The sequence below is a fragment of the Diabrotica virgifera genome, chromosome 7 (assembly GCF_917563875.1).
Source record: "Diabrotica virgifera virgifera chromosome 7, PGI_DIABVI_V3a".
NCBI classification, from domain to species: Eukaryota; Metazoa; Arthropoda; class Insecta; order Coleoptera; family Chrysomelidae; genus Diabrotica; species Diabrotica virgifera.
The window spans coordinates 174,234,436-174,258,440 of record NC_065449.1 but is presented as its reverse complement, the minus strand read 5'-3'; the positions used below and the strand labels follow the sequence as shown (position 1 = coordinate 174,258,440).

At 34.4% G+C, this 24,005-nt stretch overlaps 1 protein-coding gene across 1 annotated transcript in view; it reads right to left on the bottom strand.

The window, feature by feature from the left end:
- The window catches only part of LOC114335133 (microfibril-associated glycoprotein 4-like), a 57,491-nt gene that overhangs the window by 10,006 nt on the left and 23,480 nt on the right, over positions 1 to 24,005 (bottom strand). The window contains exons 3-5 of the mRNA XM_028285303.2: positions 18,051 to 18,266; positions 17,683 to 17,904; positions 10,024 to 10,254 (exon numbers count right to left, since the gene is read on the bottom strand). Of these exons, the coding sequence (XP_028141104.2) occupies positions 10,024 to 10,254; positions 17,683 to 17,904; positions 18,051 to 18,266 (669 nt within the window). The remainder of the gene's footprint in view (positions 1 to 10,023; positions 10,255 to 17,682; positions 17,905 to 18,050; positions 18,267 to 24,005) is intronic.

The following is a 24,005-nucleotide window of genomic DNA, read 5'->3' as shown; positions in this document are numbered from 1 at the left end:
TAAGGAAGAATACCGTTTGAGTAAGGAAGAATTTTTTCAATGTCTCTTCTGTAATCAGTGGGCCCACCAATCATGTGGAATAAATGGAAAGGACCCCGCCCAAACCTTATGGAAAATAGGTTGCAGTGGATTTCGTTCATACTTTGTGAAAATACCCTTTGAAGCATCCTGATAAAAAGTTCTTATGGGCACAACTCAATCGTATGAAGGATTTTCAAGATATAGAGGTCCAAACTTGTAAAACTATAAGATTTACGGGGTATTCCAATTCCGTGAGTTACTGGTTATTTGGCAACATGTAGAAGTTTGGATAAAGGAAAAGTACTAGTAGTCTAGGATTTTTTCCTGGCTATCCAATGGCGACCTTTACTTTGACCTTGACCTTCAACGGACGTCATCTTCTAGAGTTTCAAGGGTTTTAGGCATTAAATTGATATAAACAGATTACTTATGGGTTTTTGTAATCGCAAAACACGAATCTGCCATCAGAATTGCCCTCCGGATGACGTGGTGGCCAGGGTCACTGCAAGGGACGTCATCTTCTAGAGTTTCGATGGTTTTCGGCATTTAATTGATGCAAATGAATTACTGGAGGGTTTTTTGAGGTCGCTAAACACGAATATGCCACCGGAACCGGCTCCCGGAGCACCTAGTTTCCAAGGTAAATGAAAGGGACTCCTGGAGTATCGAGGGTCTTTGGTACTACATTGATGCAAACGTATTAATTATAGGTTTTTGGGATAGCTAAACACGAATACGTGATCACATTGTGCCGTAGGCACAATGTGATTCGTGCTTCGGATCTGATAGTGTATGCATCTTCAGCAACCCCAAAAACCTAAGAGTAATCCATTTGATTCCTCCGAAACTCCAGAAGATAACCTGTCTTAGGCACCAGGTGCTCCTGTGTCTTTGCTGGTATTCGTGTTCAGCAACCCCAAAAACCTATAACTAATCCGTTTGCATTAATGTAGTACCAAAGACCCTCGAAACTGCAGGAGCCCCTTTCATTGGCCTTGGAAATCAGGTGCTCCGGGAGTCGGTTCTGGTGGCATATTTTTGTATAGCGACCTCAAAAAACCCTCCAGTATTTCATTTGCATCAATTAAATGCCGAAAAACATCGAAACTCTAAAAGATGACGTCCCTTGCAGAGGTCTTGGGCGCCACGTCATCCGGAGGGCAATTCTGATGGCATATTCGTGTTTAGCGATCCCAAAAAACCCATGAGTAATCTGTTTATATCAATTGAATGCCGAAAACCCTCGAAACTCTAGAAGATGACGTTCGTTGAAGGTCAAGGTCAAAGTAAAGGTCGTCATTGGATAGCCAGGAAAAAATCATAGACTACTAGTACTTTTCCTTGATCCAAACTTCTACATGTTGCCAAATAACCAGTAACTCACGCAATTGGAGTACCCCGTAAATCTTATAATTTTCCGAGTTTGGGCCTCTATATCTTGAAAATCCTTCATACGATTGAGTTGTGATAATGAGAACTTTTTATCAGAATGCTTCAAAGTGTATTTTCCCAAAGTATGAACGAAATCCACTGAGACCTATTTTCCATAAGGTTTGTGCGGGGTCCTTTGAACTTTTTTTGTCGGAAGTGATTTTAAAATATTTTTAAACAGAATGTGGACTTATATCGACCTGTCTTTATATATTATATATGTGTCCACTTCATAGGCATAGCTGTCCATAACAAGGGCAACTCTCCATGAATTGGACATTTTATAAAATAAAGTTGAGATATTTTCTGATACCAAAAGATTTCTATTTTCCGTTTTTTATGAAAAAATAAATGAACAAACCCACTGCCAATAATCTAGTGAAAACATTTTTAAGTTTTTTATTCCCAGAAATGTTTTACAGATAAATAATTAAAATTATTGTCCGTTTCAAGGAAACTCTCCCCTACATAAATAATACCGTTATTGCGTTGTTGAACCGTTGTTCCGTAATATCTCCGCCATTTTCAACTTTTCGACAAAAACGGTAGGAACTAAAATTGTTGGAAATGCAATTTCCTATAACTTCTTTTCCACAATTTTTTTATGCGATCAATATTCTCCGAGTTAAGGGGGAAATAGCGGAAGCGGAGGAGAAGCATAATTATTGAATTGTTTCATATATTATTAACTTTACGACATAATTGTACATAAACAAAGATAAAAAGAATTATATTTTATATAATTTTTGAAACTTCCAATTAAACACCAACCAACCTATGCAAGTGCATAAAAGACATAAATAATAACTTAAATGCATTAAGTTCACTTAAGTTTATTAATTAGCGCGTCTTATTGGTTCAATTTGTCTATCGATAACTAAGTTTCATGTCAGCTAACATATTTTAGCTTAACAATTGTTTTTTTAATTTTGGACTCTGTTGGGGGAATTTTCCCATGCCCCCTTCCCCCCGTAGATACGCCACTGGTTCTCTCGAAAAATTGTAGTAAATCGTAATTGCAATAATTTCAGTCCCTGCATTTTTTTGTCGAAAAGTTGAATATGGTGGAGATATTGAACAAAAACATTTGCTATAAAATCAATCAGGTCACTATTTTTCCCCCATAACTCGGAAAATATCGAGCGCACGAAAAAAATTATAATAGACGACATTATAGAAAATCGTATTTTCAACAATTTCAGTTTCCACACTTTTTGTCGAAAAGTTGAAAATGGCGGAGATATTAAGCAAAAACGGTTCTTGTTTAAAATCAAAATGGCGGCTAACGGAACGGTCAAATTCAGTCGAGATTTTAAATTTATACTACTATTGACCCCCTTAAAGATTAGAAAAATAAAATTTGGGGCACCTCGTAATGCAAGGTCAAATGCTATCCCGACTGTGTTAAACCGGGATATTTCTATAACCGGCATTTTAATAAGCGAGTTCGACTGTAATACTATTAGACCTTGATCCCGCTTACCAAAAAAAGTTGATTAATAGCAAGCTGAAATTTCTTTATTAGTTTAACGGTGTCTAGTCGGACAAAGTTTGATATATGGAAAGACTGGAACAGGAGAAATCTTATTGTGGAACAGGTTAAATTTGGAAACGTCAGAATACGCAAACGTTTCATGTATTTTGTCGGACAGAACTTCCAATTGATTTGTTACCATTTCATTAAACTCTCATGCAAAAATCAGACTTGTGTTTATTACCAACTGGGCATTTTAATGAGTGGAACACGAAGAACATGTCAAATGAGAGGAATTATGTTGGTTAGTAACAGCTGTCTGGTTTTTGCATGAGAGTTTAATGAAAGGGTAACAAAACAAATCAATTGGATGTTGTGCCCGACAAAATACGTAGGACGTTTTCGTAATCTGACGTTCCAAATTTTTAACCTGTTCCACAATTAAAACTTATTCTGTCCCAGCATTCCCGTACATCAACGTTTGTCCGACTAGACACCGTTAAGCTATTAACAAATTCTCAGCTCGCTATTAATTAATTTTTTTTTGGTACACGGGATCCAGGTCTATAATATTTCTCAGTTTGTCTGAGAAATAGAACTATCCTGGCTACATAATATTACAAACTGGACAGGACTAGACTGTGAAGAATCTACATAGAAATAAAGACACAGAAATGTTTGCCGTGACTACCACTAATAAGAAGAAGTGATATACATGCAAGATTTTTTTGTTTTCTGGTTTATAGTCCAGAGAAATAAGGTTTTTGTCGAGACACTTGAGCAGCCAGGTTGCAAATGGATTTTTTGGGTACTTAATACCTAATACATTATAAATACAAAAATGCCCGTCACAGTTCGGACGAGAAACTTAGTTATTAACAAATAAGTGTCAAAAATGGCAGTTTCTTCGTTTAAATCGCTACAAATAAAAATAGGGTAATTAAAAATCTTATTTAAAATATTCTTCTTTTTGTAGATGAGCCAATGTTTAAAATGGCACTTTTTTAATTTTGGTCCGATCCTTTTTTGTTTAGGAAAGTGCAAAATAATACTAAAATTTCAAAAATATTTATTTATTTTTATTTAGCGTATGGCTTAAGTATATCACAGAATATAGTTAGATTTATGCATTATACAATGCATCACAAACAGATGTCCAATTTTTTTATATATTCGATTGACCCTTCGGTTGCCATTACAAAGTCTATAGGGTCGCCTGTGTATGCTCTGCGTGGGCAGTCCTGAACAACGTGACTGATCGTCTGTCTTGCAGCGCCGCAGTCACAAGAAGGCGAGGGGAGTTTACCCCATCTGTGGAGGGAGTCGGCGCATCTTCCACAGTTTGTTCGAATTCGATTTAGGGCTGCCCAAATCTTACGGGGACGTTCAAATTCGCCAGGTTTCCCTATGATGTCCGGTAGACTATGGTAATGCGGATCTGTCCTACTTTCCCAATCTTCTCTCCATCGGGTATTTAAGTCAAAGTTGGATTGCTGCAGCGCTTGAGCAGATTGTAGAGGGGGTAACCTGGATCGGAGACGGTTTCCAAGAATATCGGGGATGTCGTTGTGGACTAGAAGCTGGCGACTGTCCATTATTTTGTTATATTCTTTAACCAATGCATGTTCGCGGCGTAGGTTGGGTGGTGCTATATTACTAAGGGTAGGTAGCCACATTGTAGGGGTGGGCTTAATTGTGCCTGTTATCATACGCATAGTACGGTTTAGTTGGGTGTCGACCAGGTGGGTATGCCTGCTATTTAGCCACACTGGAGCAGAGTATTCTGCCACCGGATATATCAGGCCAAGAGCAGAGGATATTAATGTTGATGCTGTGGACCCCCATGTAGTGCCGCAGAGTTTCTGTATTATATTGTTGCGTGTTTTCAATTTTGCTGCTGTTTTCGTCAGGTGTTCTCTGAATGTGAGCGTTCTGTCTAGAGTAACCCCAAGGTATTTCGGGTATTTATTGTGTTTTAACAGCTTGTTATTAAAATACACTCGCAATTCTCTGTTTGCCAACTTGTTGTTTAGATGAAAAGCTGATACTTCAGTTTTTGTAGTACTTGGCTGTAGTCTCCATTTCTTAAGGTATTCGCTGAGGATGGATAAGTCATTCGTGAGAGTGATTTCTGTAGTTTCTAAAGATTGGTGGCTTGTTGCAAGGGTCCAGTCGTCAGCATATCCAAACTTCCGAGATTCGGTTTCAGGCATGTCAGCAATATAGAGGCTGAAAAGTAAAGGGGCAAGGACAGAACCCTGTGGAAGACCATTGTTAAGTTTCATCTGTCTACTCGTCTCCTTTCCCATTATAACCTGGAAGGCTCTGTTGGTCAGCATGTTGTCAATGAGGTTAATTATCTTTCTGCAGGGGATAATGCGGGCCAGTTTATATATTAATCCCTGTCTCCAAACAGTATCATATGCTGCTGTTAGATCTATAAATACTGTTGCTGTCTTTTGTTTCTTTTGAAAACTAGCTTCTATAAAAGTTGTTAATGACAGCACTTGGTCCGTACAGCTTCGATGAGGGCGGAAGCCAGCTTGTTCAATGGGGACATTTTCTAGTATCCTGTGACTAATTCTGTTGAGGAGAAGCTTTTCTAATAGTTTATATACCATGCTGAGTAGAGCTATGGGGCGGTAGTTTTCTGGCTTATCGTTTGATTTGCCCGGTTTCGGAATTGCAATTATCTTTGTTCGCTTAAGTGAGAAAGGAATGTTACCTGACTGAAGTATATCATTAAAGAACATTGCAAGCCACTGTTTCGTGTATGCACCACTGTGTATCAAGAACTCTGGATGGATACCATCAAACCCAGGTGCTTTACCTGATTTCATTTCTTTCAGCGCATGTGTGATTTCAGAAATAAGTATTCTTGCTGAATATTCGGAGTTCGTTCTGTTCATTTGTTTTAATGCCCTTAAGTCTCTTTTCACGTTGGTAGTATGTGTTCGATCTCGTGGAGCTCTGGATAGAGATACTATATGGGAGGCAACCTTGTTAGGAGACATTTTAGACTCTCTGGATTCCAGCTGGTTAGCTCCTCCAATTTTCCGCAACAAGGACCATGCCTGCCGGCTTGATTTTTTGAAGTCAAGGTTTTCGACAGTCTTTATCCATTTTTGGCGTCTAGCTGTATCGATGTTGTGTAAAAGCTCATCGGCTATTTCTCGGTCACCACTTTCGAGAAACTTCGTGTATAAGTCTTCACATGTTTCAGTCCATCCAGGCACATATTCTTTGCGATACCCCCTAGGGATGGTTTTCTTGGCAGTGCTTATTACTGCGCCCACAAACCTCTCATAATGTTTGCTGGTTGGAGGGATCCAGCTCAAGGTCCGGTCTAGTTGTTCAGAGAATTTCTTCCAGTTTGCTTTTCTAAGATTCCACCTGGGTCGAGGATATGATCTAATTATTGGAATTGATATTCCGATGGTGATAAGCACCGGACGATGTTGAGTATGTGGGAAGTCTGCAAGGACACTTCTCGCAGTTGTTAGTGGTCTGTCATTGGTATCTTTTGAGACAAAACATAGGTCTGGGTTATATTCTTTTCTCCATGCAGCTGATTTAAATGTTCCTCTGTCTTTGGCATCAAAAACTAGGTATGTGTTTTGCTCTTCGGACCATTCTACTAGTGCCTCCCCATTTTCATCATTCGTGGTGTACTTCCACATTTCGTGGTGGCTGTTGAAGTCGCCGATGTATATAGTAGGATGTGGATGAGTCTTTAGCACTTCTGGGTTCCATGTAGTGGCTGGAGGTTTGTATATGTTAACTACGGTAATATCTCCAATCTTGGTGACTACTTGATGTATATTATTTTCATTGGAAGCAGAAAGTAGGAAACCATTTTCTATATTGCAGCGAATGTAGGTTGCGACGCCGTAATGTTTATCATAGGTGGCTCCCAGTAAATCGTAGCCAGGTATCTTTCCCCTTAAATCAAGCTGGACTTTGTCTTCAGTATGGGTCTCTTGTATGGCAACCAGGTCAATGTCGTTATCGTGTAGGATTTTTTGCAACACTTGGCATTTTGCCTGGCTTATGCCCTCGATGTTAAGGTGACAGACTCGGATACACGGTCCGAGATCTCTAGTCAGTTGGTTCTGAGAAGAACCTTTATTTGTTCCCATCGTATGTTTACGTATAGATAAGATTTCTGTTTGTGATCTGTGATGTTGGCAGGATATTGTTTTTGTTTTTCGTTCGTCTGCCGCCAAATTTTTGCTAGTTCATTTAGCGTTACCCAGGGTGCACCACATGGAGGCGAACTAGCATTACACCCCATTCAAAAATAAAAAATGTGCTATAACTTTTGCGAAAATGGCCTTAAGACTTTCATATTGCACGAAAAGTTGAGTCAAACATTCCGTATAATGTATAAAAATTTTTAAGACGATTCGTCAATTAGTTTAAATTTTATTCAATTTGTTTATCGCAAAAACATTTCTTTTAGCAATGTTATTGTTCAGAAAATAATAATGACATAGCAATTCTGTGGAAACCACATGCAAGAATAATAGTTATGTTTTTAAAGTATTGAAAAAAATCATTAAAAAGTCGTTTTTATCACTCCGAAAAAAGTTTAGTAAAATAGAGTCATTTTTGGCTTCTAAACAATTTGAATAACTTTGTTAATATTGACTATAGAGTAAATCTACTTTAGGATTTCAAAAGCTGGTATTTTTATACGAATTTTCGGAGAAAAACTTTTTGCCTAGGTTAATTAGGTTCAAAGTTAGCCACTTTTATTATTTACTTCGCAGTTACTTCTATATACATCAAATTCTCCTGTAACAGTGTTAGTTACCATACTACTCCGAAACGGCTTGGCCGATTTTTATAAAATTTTACACATTTATCCTGTAGAACGTTGAAGAGGTTTTAATCTATTTTTATACCCATTAGTTATAAGGGGGGTTGCCCCCCTGACATTTATTTTTTATTTTTTTGGACAAAATTATCTACCTTATTTTATATGATGTAGAATTAAAAAATACATACAACCCTTAATTTTCAAACTTCTGTCACCAACCCCTATTTGTTAATAGCTATCTATATATTTACATCTATAAAATTCTCCTGTCACAGTGTTAGTTTCCATACTCCTCCGAGATTGCTTGACCAATTTTTATGAAATTATATATGTATATTCGGTAGGTCTTAGAATCGGTCGTAATCTATTTTTCATATCCCTGAGTGATAAGGGGAGTTCCCCCTAACATTTTGTAATGTTAGGTGGGGTTGTGTGTACATAACGTACTTTATAAGACTACGAGTACATACAAATTAAAAAAATTATGATCAAAATCCATCAACAAGTTCCAGCGATATTAATCGCAGCATATGTTTGCAGAATCAGTTTCATTTTTTGAGTGCACATATTTTAGTAATTCCGCTCCACCGACCACGAATTAATTTCGTTCGGACGCCAATTTTAAAGCTTTATTAACCACTCGGTTGAGGTTCAAAGTTTACTCAAACTTTTACACATAACTTATATATCTTCAACTTGAAAATGGCTCTAGTTAGGTTGCTTAATTGTTATAAATAAAGTAGCCGTCAATTAAATAAAAAAAGTGGCTAACTTTGACCGTAATTATCCTAGGCGAAAAGTTTTTCTTTAAAAACTCGTATAAAATAGCACTTTTTCAAATTCTATTGTAGTTTTAGCCTACAGTCAATATTAACAAAGTTATTCAAATTGTTTATAAGTCAAAAATGACTCTATTCTAGTAAAATGTTTTCTGAGTGATAAAAATTACTTTTTAATGATTTTTTTTAAATGTGTTGAAAACATGACTATTCTTCTTTTATGTTGTTTTCACAGAATTGCTGTATCATTATTATTTTCTGAACAATGACATTGCGAAAAAAAAGCTCTTTAGGATAAACAAATTGAATAAAATTTAAACTAATTGACGCATCGTCTTAAAATTTTTTGTGCATTGTATGGACTATTTGACTCAACTTTTCATGCAATACGAAAGTCCTAAACTCATTTTCGCAAAAGTTATAGCAAATTTTTTATTTTCGAAATTTTAGTTTTATTTTGCAATATCCGAAGCAACAAATAATCGGACGAAAATTCAAAAAACGCTATTTTAAACCTTGGCTCATCTACTAAAAGGAAAATATTATAAATAAGACATTTAGTTACCCTATTTTTACCTGTAGCGATTTAAACGAAAAAACTCTCATTTTTAACCCTTTTTTGTTAATAACTAAATTTCTCGTCCAAACTGTGACGGGCATTTTTGTATTTATAATGTATTACGTATATAGTACCCAAAAAACTCATTTGCAACCTGACTGCTCAAGTGTCCCGAACATGGTATATTTTTGCCTTATTTCCCTGGTGTATTATTGAATATCATTTTCACTAAACATTTTAGTTAAAAAAACTTATTTTGTAAAAGGTATATTTAAAATCCCCGAAAAGGGCTGTATCACAACAAAACGTTTTCGGAATCAATATTCCATCATCAGTGTTATCACGCTTCATGCTTTAAGCCACCAAAATGTACGGGTAAAAACCCTTAAATTGATTTTAAACAGTTGGGGTTACATTATATTATCCGATTTTAAAGGATGTTAAAAATATTTCCAGATTAAAACCTGGCATCACATAACATCAACCATATTGGTTGGGAAATTGTAGGTAGAACCTGATGCCAGGGGTTAATCTGGAAATATTTTTAACATCCTTTAAAATCGGATAATGTAATGTAAGCCCAACTGTTTAAAATCAATTTAAGGGTTTTTACCCGTACATTTTGGTGGCTTAAAGCATGTAAACCTGTGATGACACTGATGATGGAATATTGATTCCAAAAACGTTTTGTTGTGATACAGCCCTTTTGAGGGATTTTAAATATACCTTTTACAAGATAAGGTTTTTATTTTTTGTGATTTATGGTATACAACCAGTACAGGAATTTTTCCTTGTGATATTTTTTAGTTTTCTTAACTTCTAAATTTATTTGGTAAACAAACTTATACTATTAAACTAACATAAATTTTTCCACAGCTTATCAGAATTACTAATAATTTCGGATATTTCTCTTTAATTAAAACAAAAACGCATTTACCAAACATTTGTGCACAATTTCCAGAATGCTTATCCTGATCCACATCCAGTGTTGTAAACTTTGCATTAATATGGGCTTTTAAGCCATCCCCTGCATTGCCTGAGAATCCAGTAAGTTCCTTGAGCGGGTAGCCGTCCTTCTCGCAGCCAATTGAGAACGTTGAATATTGTGCATAATTAATATTTTTGTCCGTGTCTGTCAACTCTATCAGAAGTTCGTTTCTATCGAATGCTACAAATTATTAAAATGTTATGTATATTAAATAATTATAGTCAATTACATTATATTACAAGTACTTATGCAGAGTTTCAGAGATGTGAACATATATATTTGTTTTATCGACTACAAGAAGGCATTTAATAGGGTAAAACATGACAAGCTTATAAGCATTAAAAAAAGATTGATTGGATGATAGATACTTGAGATTCGTATATAATTTAAAAAACAACCAAACTGACAACATTAAGAAAAATTAAAGCACTCATGTGAGTACCGACAGAAGTGAAAACTTCTTATAGTATATAAACTACGAGCTCACTGCTTTTCTCGAGCCAAAAAGAAGTGCTATAGCTATATTATATACGCGTTGCGTACGTTCTGTGCTACTTATGTTAGTATAATAATTTATATACGTACGAAATTTAGTTCGGCAAAGTGATGACGGTCGCAAACCCAATACTTTTTCCCCATCTAAAAAGTGCACAACGTCCCTAAAGAAGTTTTCATTTCAAAAATTTATTTCGCCGAAGCGATGATGGTCGCTAATTCCACACTTTTTCCCCATCTAAAAAGTGTATAACGTCCCTAAAAAAGTTTTCCCTTCAAAAATTTATTTCGTTGAAGCAATGACGATCGCGGTGACGGTCGCTAATTCAATAATTTTTCTCCATCTAAAAAGGGCACAACGTCCCTAAGGAAGATTTCACTTCAAAAATTTATTTCGTTGAAGCAATGACGGTCACTAATTTAATACTTTTTTCCCATCAAAAAAGTGCAAAACGTCCCTAAAGAAGTTTTAACTTCAGAAATGTATTTTGCTGAAGCGATGACGGTCGCTAATTCAATACTTTTTCCTCATCTAAAAATGACACAACGTCCCTAACGAAGTTTTCCCTTCAACAATTTATTTCGTCGAAGCAATGACGATCGCTAATTTAATACTTTTTCCCTATCTAAAAAGGGCGCAACGTCCCTAAAGAAGTTTTCATTTCAAAAATTTATTTCGTCGAAGCGATGACGGTCGCTAATTCGACACTTTTTCCCCATCTAAAAAGTGTATACCGTCCCTAAAAAAGTTTTCGCTTTAAAAATTTATTCCGTCGAAGCAATGACGGTCGCGATGACGTTCGCTAATGCAATACTTTTTCTCCATCTAAAAAGGGCACAACGTCCCTAAACAATTTTTCACTTCAAAAATGTATTTCGTTGAAGTAATGACGGTCTCTAAGTTAATACTTTTTCCCCATCAAAAAAGTGCAGAGCATGCCTAAAGAAGTTTTCACTTCAAAAATTTATTTTGTCGAAGCGACGACGGTCGCTAATTCAATACTTTTTCCTCATCTAAAAAGGGCACAACGTCCCTAAAGAACTTTTCACTTCAACAATTTATTTCGTCGAAGCATTGACAGTCGCTAATTTAATACTTTTTCCCCATCTAAAAAGGGCACAACGCCCCTAAAGAATTTTTCACTTCAAAAATGTATTTCGTTGAAGCAATAACGGTCTCTAAGTTAACACTTTGTCCCCATCGAAAAAGTGCAAAGCGTCCCTAAAGAAGTTTTCACTTCAAAAATTTATTTTGCCGAAGCGATGACGGTCGCTAATTCAATACTTTTTCCTCATCTAAAAAGGGCACAACGTCCCTAAAGAAATTTTCACTTCAACAATTTATTTCGTCGAAGCATTGTTAGTCGCTAATTTAATACTTTTTCCCCATCTAAAAAGGGCACAACGTCCCTAAAGAAGTATTCACTTGAAAAATGTTCGTCAAAGCAATGGCGGTCGCGATGACGATCGCTAATTCAATATCTTTCCCATCTAAAAACGGCAAAACGTCCCTAGAGAAGTTTTCACTTTAAAAGATTATTTCGTCGAAGCAATGACGTTCGGGATGACGGTCGCTAATTCAATACTTTTTCCCCATCTACAAAGGGCACAACGTTTCTGCAGAACTTTTCACTTCAAAAATTTATTTCGCCGAAGCGATATCAGTCGCTAATTCAACAACTTCTCCCCATCTAAAAAGTGCACAACGTCCCTAAAGAAGTATTCACTTCAAAAATTTATTTTGTCGAAGCAATGACGGTCGCTAATTTAATACTTCTTCCCCATCTAAAAAGTGCACAACGTCCCTAAAAAAACTTTTCACTTCAAAAATTTATTTCGCCAAGGCGACGACGGTCGCTAATTCAATACTTTTTCCCCATCTAAAAAGTGCACAACATCCTTAAAAAAGTGTTCACTGCAAAACTTTATTTCTTCGAAGCAATGACGGTCGCGATGACGGTCGCTACTTCAATACTTTTTCCTCATATAAAAAATTCACAACGTCCCTAAAGAAGTTTTCACTTTAATAATATTACTATTATTATATGTACATTATAATAATATACGTACAAACGGTCGCTTCCCCGCTTATTTCGTGGAAGCGATGACGGTCGCGAAGTCAATCCTTTTTCCCATCCCAAAATAGATTTTACATTTATTTTAAATTTAAATACTTCTACACAATTTATATATGCATACAAATAATACAGATACGTACAAAATTTATTTCGCGCAAGAGATGACGGTCGCGAAATAAATCCCTTTTCCCCATCCTAAAATAGGTTTTACATTTATTTTAAATTTAAATACTTCTATACAATTTATATATACATCCACATAATATACCTATGTATTATGTACAGAATTTATTTCGCCGATGAGATGACGGTCGCTATGATGGTTTCGAAATCAATCCATTTTCCCCATCCTAAAATAGTTTTACATTTAGTTTAAATTATACCTCTACACAATTTATATAATATACATACACATAATACATATATAGCATAAGCGATGACGGTCGCAATGACGGTCGCGATGAGGGGTCGCGATGACGGTCGCGAATTCAATGCTTTTTCCCCTATCCAAAAATCGCACAACGTCCCTAAAGAAGTTTTCACTTCAAAAATGGCCACTTGACACAGACAATTTCCGTAGATAGAGGATTGGAACAAAGTTGCATTATGTTCTTGGTGTTATTTAACATGTACTTCCAAGATTTATTTTCGATAGAGCACTGGGAAAACTACAGGAAGTCGGAGTAAGAGAGACTATCTAAAGGAGTGCGTCTAATAGTTATTTATGAAACAGTTAGTGAAGTATGCTTTCTGCGAACGCACGCGATGTTTAGAGCACGAGCGACAGCGGGGCGAGTGCTATACATCGCGTAAGTTAGCAAAAAGTACTTCACGCACAGTTTCATACAATATCTTATCTACGCTAAACACACAAATAACTGTAAATCTTCGTCATTGGAATTCATTTCGATTCTACAATTTTTAGAACTTTGACATTTAAAAATTTCAACTTCCTTCAAACCGCAAAACTGTCAAAACTTTTGTTGTAATTTATTGCTCACGTGTCATCACCATGACAACGCGAATGTTAAGAATATTGGATTATATGACAGTGTGTCAAAAACAGTGCGAAAAAGTAAATCCCATTTAAAATACATTGTTACTACACGCACACTATAAATCCTTCACGCATTGTATGCCAATAATGACAGTTTTCACAAACTAAAAACTTATACATAATACGAGATAGAGTAAATAAACAATATTAGATATGCCAACGACGGCGACTCAGCACTTTTTGCTGTAATAGCTTGGATACTTCACAAACAATAATGCGCACATATTAAATATAAATAGAGACTACTAGACCAAGAGGCAGTGCTAAAAAATCTATTTGAATTTACTAAAGCTAGATTATTCACAGTTGATTACTGAGAGGGTATTAAAGTTGCTTTCCTACGAAGGTAATTATTTCCATTTACTAAGGCTGAAAAGCAGTAAACACATTCTAAATTAAATATAAATAAAAGTTATTATAGTCGGTCAGCTATATGACGGGACAGAGCCGGTCGGTCGGCCCCAATAGTCGATTGAGGAAATGAAGCATTTTGGCTCGCAATTTTTTCGTCCAGCATGGATTTACTTGAAATTTTCACAGAAGGTAAAGAAGAGTCCAAGGATCATTTTATATATCATGCCGCTATCATACGCTAAAACCTTGGGGGTGATTGCCACCCCATCTCGGGCGTGGGAATTTTTTCTTTCATTTTAAAGATTTAGTTCGATGGAAAATGTGGTTCTAAGAAAAAAATGTTTTATACATTTTCTTAGTAAAACTAATATTTTTAGAGTTATTCGCGCTTGAAAATAACAGTTTTTCGACGAAAATATCGGCTTTTTTAGAGGGTTTTTTGAGAATACCTCGAAAAATATGCATTTAATCAAAAAAACTGTAGATATCGAAATTGTATATTTTAGGAACATAAACCAAATTCTTTTCCAACAATATCTTTAAAACCAATACAAACCGAGAAACGGCATGTTAATATTTAGCTTTTTTCGTCAAATGCATAATTTGAAATATTCAAAGCCAAATAATGGGAAAAATTTGAATTTTTCGGGGAAAACTTAAATAGTATTTTTTTAAGTATACAATTGCACCTTTCAAAAAAATAATAAAAAGTTTCTAGCATGAAAATTAAGCGACATATAATCAAAAAAATGTCGGTACCTGCTTTTCTCTACGAAAAAATCAGTGAAAACAACCCCCTAACTACCTTTCTAATTTAAAATTGGTCTTCACCTTTCTGTAGTTCCTTTATATTTATATTATAAATACAATTAAGGAGTTTGACCTATTTAAAATCCATAATTTTGGAAAAATTGGAGTTTAAAAAAAATTGATAATTTGCAATTTGGTATTTTTCACCTTTTACTTCAAAATATCTCCGAAAATACTGAAGATACGAAAAAAATTATAAACTACTAAATTTTAGCTTCTTTAATGACTAAGATTACCCTGTGCATAGATTTTCATTACAGTGAACAGTTAGCCAGATATAGCTGTTTAGAACCTGTATTTACCAGCAAATACCCCCTTAATCTTACAGAATTTAATTTACACAGTCTTATAACTCTTTAAAAATCCTACAAAACCTTCTTTGAAGAAACTTTTTATCGACAAAAATATATAGAATAGTTTCGAGGTATTCTCAAAAAACACTCTAAAAAAGAAAATGTAAAACATAGTTTTTTCGTAGTTTTTCCATCGAATTACGTGGTTAGAATGTAATAAAAAATTCCCACCCCCGAGATGGGGTGGCAACCACCCACAAGGTTTTAGCGTATGATAGCGGCATGATATAGAAAATAATCATTGGACTATTCCCTAAGTTCTGTGAAAATTTCAAATAAATCCATGCTGGAAGAAAAAATTGCGAGCCAAAATGCTTCATTTCCTCAATCGACTACTGGGGCCGACCGACCGGCTCTGTCCCGTCATACAGCTGACCGACTATAATAACTTTTATTTATATTTAATTTAGAATGTGTATACTGATTTTCAGCCTTAGCAAATGGATATAATTACCTTCGTAGGAAAGCAACTTTGATACCCTCTCAGTAACCCCTGTTCTACGTTTCGCTTGACCGACCGCAGTATGTTTCTCTACACATTCACAGTAATCAACTGTGAAAAATCTAGCTTTAGTAAATTCAAATAGATTTTTCAGCGCTGCCTCTCCGTCTATATGTAAAAGATCTCCGTAGTACATGGTAGTCAATAAGCGCAACATTTTAAATACACTGCTTTTGGTTAACCAACAACGAATTGAGAGAATAGATAGCCTTACATACCTTGCTCCCAACACAAATAGCCAATGGGACCAATCTACTGAAGTAAAATAACGTATAAGGAAAGAAAGATCAGTGTTGAGGCCCTATGTAGAATGGATAACGAATACAAGGTTATCAACAAACCAAAGGAGCTGAAATTAGAATATGTTGACCATGTTGTTCATAAATAAACAGAGATATGACTTTTTGTAACTCACCGTTCAGGGCAAAGTATTTGTAAAGAGAGGAACAGTGAAATATGAGACATAATTAATATCTACGTCTACAACCAGACTATTCCGAATAACTATAAGCAAAAATTAGAACAGCCATGCGGATTGTCAACATCCGGAATTGATACACACCGTAGAAAGAAAACACGACATTACGTCAATATCACCAGATAATAATAATCTCAGAGATCTGATCTGATTTAAAGTTTGAATAGATAATCATGAACAAGACAAGACACAGGATAACATGAAAGCTCTATCATTAAATATTTTTCAAACTAAGTGATTGCGGTGCACCACATTATTTTATTATTGCTTTTAGATAAAAAAAATTAAAAATCTGTAGGAGTTGTTGCTTGATTTTATTGCCCACGACAAAATATTATTCTTCTATAAGTAGTAGCAATAACCCGAAACAATTCGGGAAGAGATGATAAAGAGTGAAAAAAAAATGTAATAACACGTGTGGATAATATAGAATAGACAAACATTTATTATTGGTAAGTAACTGTTAACTCTGTTCAGATTATATTATTTTAATTAGTGTGTTTTCCTATAAATCCATAAATAATTGTATATTATTCAACGAGCATGTAATGATGGCTATTACTCACGATGATGAAGTTTGCGACACGAGCCGTAGGCGAGTGTCGTAATTCATCAGAGTGAGTAATAGCCATTACATGCGCGTAGAATACTATACTTTTTCTACAACCTTTTCTTTTATTGTAATTAGTAAAAAATTTAATTATCAGCTACTCGAGATTTAAATTATAATAATTTACAAAAATACTTAAATGCTATTTACCCCTAGTAAGTGGCTGAATAATTGGTTGTCTACTATTACTAAATTCTTATTTATTGTAAAAATACAACTAGAAATAGTCAATATAAGTTCTATTCGTTTCCGAAAAATTATAAGCTTAAATTTGTACCTACTGTCAGTGAATCTAATAAATAGAAAATGGCTGTTGTCGGTGGACGTATTTCATATATATAGTTAAGTTATAATGTATATTTACATTTAACTATATATAATATAATAATAATATAACTATACATAATATGGTATAACATATATTTAACACAATATAACTTGAAAAAACACAATATTAGTTATAATTTCCAATTAACATAAACAAAATGCGCTAATGTCACTGTCACTAAATTAAATGATAAACGTAAAAAGTTTTAGTAAACAAGATATAAACGTAAAAAATATACTGACACTGTTACAGTTAAAATTCCTTTAAAAATTTTTATTATAAGTTAATTATTGGTATAAATTACAATAATATTAAATAAACAAGTTTAAGTAATTTTATTTGCAGCTTATATACGATTAATATTAAAAGTGGCATACGCCACTTCAAGCTAACTTCAGCCCGTGAGTAATGACACGTCAGTAACTTCAGCCCGTGAGTAATGAATTATTACTCACTGGTACAGTAATGGGTGCTATTATCTATGAAAAAATGGCGAATAATGAGCATGTTATTAAACGGTCGTAGAAAAAATATATTACCTACCACTCATGTGATGAATATTTTCAAGTCCAATCCAAAACTCTCCCAATAGATCACCAAAACCGAATTTGTAATCTCTCCAAGGTAGATAAAAGTCCTGTGATCCGTCAAATCTCTTTTGAATATGAGTCCAGCCGCCACCCTTAGTTTCCATATCACACAGTACAGCGAATGGTTTGCTGCTGGTACGTGGTTTAATTTGGTATACACCAGATCTATTGTTTCCTAAATATACAAATTTATAATTATACAAAATATACAATATTAAATTCTAACAATTACGAAGCAAATAATAATATTTAGATAGAAACCGTTAAAATTATCTTTTTTACAGGATAAATAAATTAAATAATGGAAAAATATTGGTTCACCTGCTTCTAGGATTTCTCTACAACTTCTTGGATGATTATTTTCTGAATTTTTCGCAACTAGATTCAAACGACAAAATGGTGTTTGACTTCTACCTACCAAATATTTACATTGGTCAAACATACTTGAAATAGTGTTTTCGTTTTCTTGAATTCCATTTTGCCTATCTATTCCAAATGACAACTTTAAGGGAACTTGTAAGTATTCATCTTTGGTTCCTAAAACAGTGTCATGACTATTTTTGTGAAAAGTATCTTGTGAATGATTAAAAATTAGCCAAATCAATTCAGCCGTTCTCGAGTTATTATAAACAAGTTATAAAAACATAAAAGGACGTTATCGAAAAAGCTAAAATGGTTTAAACAATTAATGCCCTGTTACACCAACAGATATTAAGCTCCAGCTTAGCTAAGGTCTGCTTATACTTTAATACCGAGTCCACACTTGCATCTAATACCGTTAATTAGCGCATTATTTGCATTAGAAATACAGTGATGAGCGCGCTAATAACCGGCAAAATAGCGCAAAAGATGGAAAACATAACACATTGCGAAACAAAAAGAGATAAAACTAGTGGAGGTGGAAATGATCGTTATAAATGTATAAATTAACATTACATTACATAGCTTCCAACCTTTAGACGTCTCTGACAGCACTCTTTTATAAAATTCTACTGTCACAGTGACAGTTATCATACTGATATGATACGTCTAAAGGTGGGAAACTATGTAATGTAATGTTAATTAATTATTAATTATATTAATGTTAATTAATACTTTTATAACGATCATTTCCATCTCCTCTAGTTTCATCTCTTTTTGTTTCGCAATATATTATGTTTTCCATCTTTTGCGCTATTTGCCAGTTATTAGCGCGCTCATCATTGTATGTCAAATAATGCGATATAGTCCAGAGAAATAAGATTTTTCTTGTGACACATCCCTCTACAGGCCGAAACCAAATTTTTTGAGTAGGATGGACATCTATAATAATAACCTATATGTTTTCTGCAGCCGATTTGGATGATATACATAGCATAAACAAATGAATATCAAAAAACGGTAACTTATCGCTTTTTTCGTCTATTACTAAAAAGTGTTAAACAAATTTAAGAGTAGTAAACCGATAAATCATATAGAAAACTTCAATACGGCGTTCGCTGCATATGTCTATCCTTATTTGTTGCTTAGAAAATTGCAAAATAAGTCATACATTTTGAGATTTTATAAATGTTCATAACTTATGTAAAAATTAAGTTTCTTCTTATTACCTTCTTATTACACGGAGTGCTGAGACTTTTGGTGCTTAAATTATATTTCAAATTTCGAAGCAATTGGTTGAATAGTTTAAAAGTTATTTAATTTGTTTATCCCAAATTAATTATTTTTGCAACGCTGTAAATCAGAAAACGATGAGGTTACTGTAATACTTCGGACAGTTTATGAAAGAACAAGATTTATGCTATTAATTTAATTAAAAAAAATGACAAAAAATAATTTTAAATAGTGTAAAATTATTTTGCAAGAACATAGAACAAGAATTAGAATAACTTTTTAACTATTAGCCACAAAAAAACTATTTTTCCATATTTACAAAGACTGAATTTTTATACACATTTTGAAAAAAAAAAACAATTTTCCGAGGACAATTAGGGACGAAGTTAGCCCCCTTATTTTTTAATTCGCAGCAGCTTTGTTTATAACAATTAAGACATAAAATTAGCCGCATTTGAAAGAACATACTTCAAAGTTTTAACGTGCCAGGTATACAAAAGATTTCCTTTCAAGGAAATCGTCCACAAAGCTTAAAAATATGGCCATTAAAATCGGCCGGCGCCGGCGTTGGAACTTGGTTTAGCGATGAGAGGGGAAGGAGCTGTTAACTGTATCTCTGGTTCTCGACAGGGCCGCGTTTAGATCAATTAACACCCTAGGCAATTCTCTAGTAGCCGCCCTTCAAGCATGTAGGTAGAGGAAAGGCTGCAAATATGGGCTGGTCTTGTAATATGGGCTAGGTGGGTTTCACAGCTATTCGTTGCAGATCTCTACATTTTGACTATTGCAAACGGTATTTGACGAAGTTAAACTATCACCGTAGCGATGGCGCCACTGTGGTAGATATTTCCCAGTTTATAATAATTGTTTGTCGGTTGGTGTGAGTGTCAAAACTTTTTCGGGTAAGTTGATAAATTCCAGTATTTAAAAATAAACACGAATTTTAAAAAAACATCTGTGTCACGTTGAAGCTCTATTATTAGTCTTTGATATTATGCTAATGAGTTTTCTTCAAATTGTCTGCTTTTAGACATAACTTCTTCTGTTGTGCAAAGCAAGCGTGTTTACAATATGGGCTAGTGGCCCATATTTAGAACAATGTAGCAATGTAGGCAAAACGAAGTAGGAAAAGGCAAAGAAAAAAGGAAAAGAAAAGAAATAAAAAAAGGAAAACGTAAGCAGGTTACCAAAGTCACAAAGGACCAAAAAAAGAAATCGGGTTCTAGTAGCGAGGATGAGGAGGAATATGTGCCTGCAGATGATGAGAGCGATTACAATGAGTTTCCTTCTACACAGCCTCCACAAGACGCAGCTGACGTAACGTGTATGTTTTGCGAAGCACTTTTTTCAGAGGATAATCTTGGTGAAATATCGGTCAAGTGCTTCATGTGTCATTTTTGGGCACATAACGAGTGCGCTGGGGCCGAAAAAGAAGAATACCTATGTGTGTGACTTTTGCAAATAGTTTTAGCCTATGAGTTATTTAATGGACTTTTTTTATTTTAGATATTAAAATATATTTGTCACACATTTATCTCACTTCACACAAATTTAAGACACACTTTTCGGGGTAGCCCATATTTAGGATCATTATTCAAACGGCGCAAAAGTACAATTTTTCATTATTTGTACATTTAAAACAGTTGTATATTTTTTAATCAATTTGGACTTTGGGCAGGTTATAAGTAACTAAATGTAGGTATTCTTACGTACCTTTGGAAATAAAATAGAATTTTTATTCTTTTTTTACAAAGAAAAACAAAATGGGTAGCCCATATTTGCATCCTTTCCTCTACCATTTTTGCGAAAAAAAAAATGCAAGCAGATTTTCTTATTTAAATAAAAAATACATAAAAATTGTCATTCCAGTTCGATCACATCAGATTTCTTTCTTGATTTTTCTTTGACATTTTCGAAAATGCGCAATAAATGCGCAAAGCAATATCAAAATTAGGAAAAATATCTTTCAATCCACTCTATCTATCTATAAGCGAGGTTCCTACAGCCTCTGCCGCTTCTCGCATTTCGACCGCCATCGTTTTCTGTCCATCCATTCGTCTTCTTTGATGGCTCTATCTTTCATGATGTGCCGTACATTTTCTTTTCAGGTAACTGAAGGTCTTCCCCTTCTTCTTCTTTGGTGTGGTATGTAATTTAAAGCTTTCTTTGGCCATCTATCTTCATTCATTCGTTTCACGTGACCATACCACACTAGTTGTCTAGTTTCAATTCTATCTACACTAGAATATACAGTATGTGTCCTCCTTCTAATATCTGCATTCCTGATGTGATCTTTTTTAGATATACCTCACGCTCTCCTTAAATAATCCATTTCTACCACTTATATTAAGTCATAATAGGCTCTACCAAGGTACGATAGATTGCCAATTTCGTTTCTTGTCTTATATCTTTAGACCACAGTAGAGAGTTCAGAATGTTTACCGCTTTTTTGCCCTGCTGCGTTCTCTTTTCGATGTCTCTTTTGTTAGTGCCTTCTTTAGATATTATAGATCCGAGATATTTATATTCATTACATCTTTTCGTGGTTCTAATTTCTAACTCTGGATCTTCTTCATCAATCCACTCTTCTTTAAATATTTAGATATGTCTTTTTGGTGATTGGTGATTGGTGATTTTATTGAGGTGTCCAAATGAACCTTTAGGTGAATGCATTCATGTATGAATGATGTAGAGGTATCTATTAGTGCAGTCAGTGCGAGGATATTTGGCTCCGAATTCCATCCTACTGCATCAATTTACTTGATATTTTCACTGTAGGTAGGGAATAGCTCAAGAAACAAAGTCTATGCTATATACTATGACGCTTTTATTAACTTAGTGGTAACTCCCACCCGTTCACGGGGGTGGATTTTTTTTTATCAAACTAACACCGGAAGGGGCCAGAGAACCTATGTAATTCTAAGCAATAACTGTTTTATAATTTTTTTTGAAAACTCAATAATTTTTGAGTTATTCGTGGTTAAAAATTTGCCATTTTCATTGAAAAATGACACTTTTCGGAGACTGTTTTTTTGGGAATACCATAAAAATTGTGCATCTAACGAAAAAGACTATAAAACATTTTTGAAGTTTATGAAAAATCAGAGAGATTCATTTTCTCATAAATCTTCTAGTTTTAATAAAAAAAGAGATGGTAGGTGAAAAAATATTTTTTTTGGTGCTTGCTCAAATCGGTGTATCCAACTTAAAATAACAGAGAAATTGTCGATTTTAGGGGTATAATGCTACGAATACCTTTTGTAGTGCTTGAAAAGACCTTTAAAACGAGAACTGTTAAATGTCGGTTACATTCAAACTAAGCGAGGTATGGTGCAAAAAAACTTATGAATAATGCATTTTAAGGAAAAATGTGAAGTATATTTAACCCCTCATCCACCAGAATTTAAATGCATCGTTTTTCTTCTAGAATACCTTCTACTATAGTGTTATTTCTATATTCAAAAAGTTGGACGGGTTTAAAATGTATGGTTTTTGAAAAGAATAAGATCAAATTATAGAGCGCATTTTTAAATTCTCTTAAAAATCTTATGCTCTTAAAAATGCTCACTGTAATTAATTTGATGTTATTTTTCAAAAACTAGATATGCATTTTAAGCCCGTCCAACTTGTTGAACATAGAAATATCACTGTAGTAAAAGGTATTGTAGAAGCAAAACGATGAATTTAAATCTGGTGGATGAGGGGTTAAAATATACATATTTCGCATTTTCTCTTAAAATAAATTAGTCATCCTTTTTTTGTTGCACCATATCTCGCTTAGTATGAATGTAATCGAAATTTAAGAGTGAGGTCGTTTTAAAGGTCTTTTCAGGCAGTACTTACAAAAGATATTGATAGCATTGTACCCTTAAAATCAATTATTTCTCTGTTATTAAGTTGAACACCATTTGAACTCACACAAAAAAAATTTCTTATCACCTACCATATCTCTTTTTATGTTATCACTAGAAGACTTAGGAAGGAACGAATCTGTTTGATTTTTCATAAGCTACAAAAATGTTTTATATAGTTTTTTTCGTTAGATGCATAATTTTTAAAGTATTCGCAAAAACCGTCCGAAAAGGCGACATTTTTAAATGAAAATGCCAAATTTTCAACCACGAATAACCAAAAAGGATTCAGTTAAAAAAATTATAGAACAATGCGCCCGCCGCCTTTGCGGTGCTGCCGACGGCCCAATAATCCCTAAATTTACTTCTGTCCTTTTTGAATGAATAGTGTTTTTAGTCCATGTGGTGAGACCGCTCCCGTCTAAAAAAATTTCTGATTCGGTTTCTTTGTGGATTCCTATTCAAAAATGTGCCCTTTAAACAAATCTGAAGGGTGCCGGGCGGAATTTTTGGGCAGAAATTGTTTAAACAATTTTTTTAAACAAATACAAAGGATCATGTTTGTTTGCTCTGGGACGTATATTTTTAGATTTTTTGGGTCAATCTAAACAAGAAAGGTAGCTTGTAATTTTTCTCAGAAATTGATAGTTTTGTAGTTATGGGTGATTTAAAATCTGAAAAATGCGAAAATACGCATTTTTGAGGCTTAAAAACTCGTATTTAAGTTAGTATTTTTGAGGTTGCCAGATATTTAGATTGAAGACTGAACATTCCGCTTCAAGATTCTGAAGAGTAATCGCGTCTAACTTTAATTTATACCGTTATTTTTTAA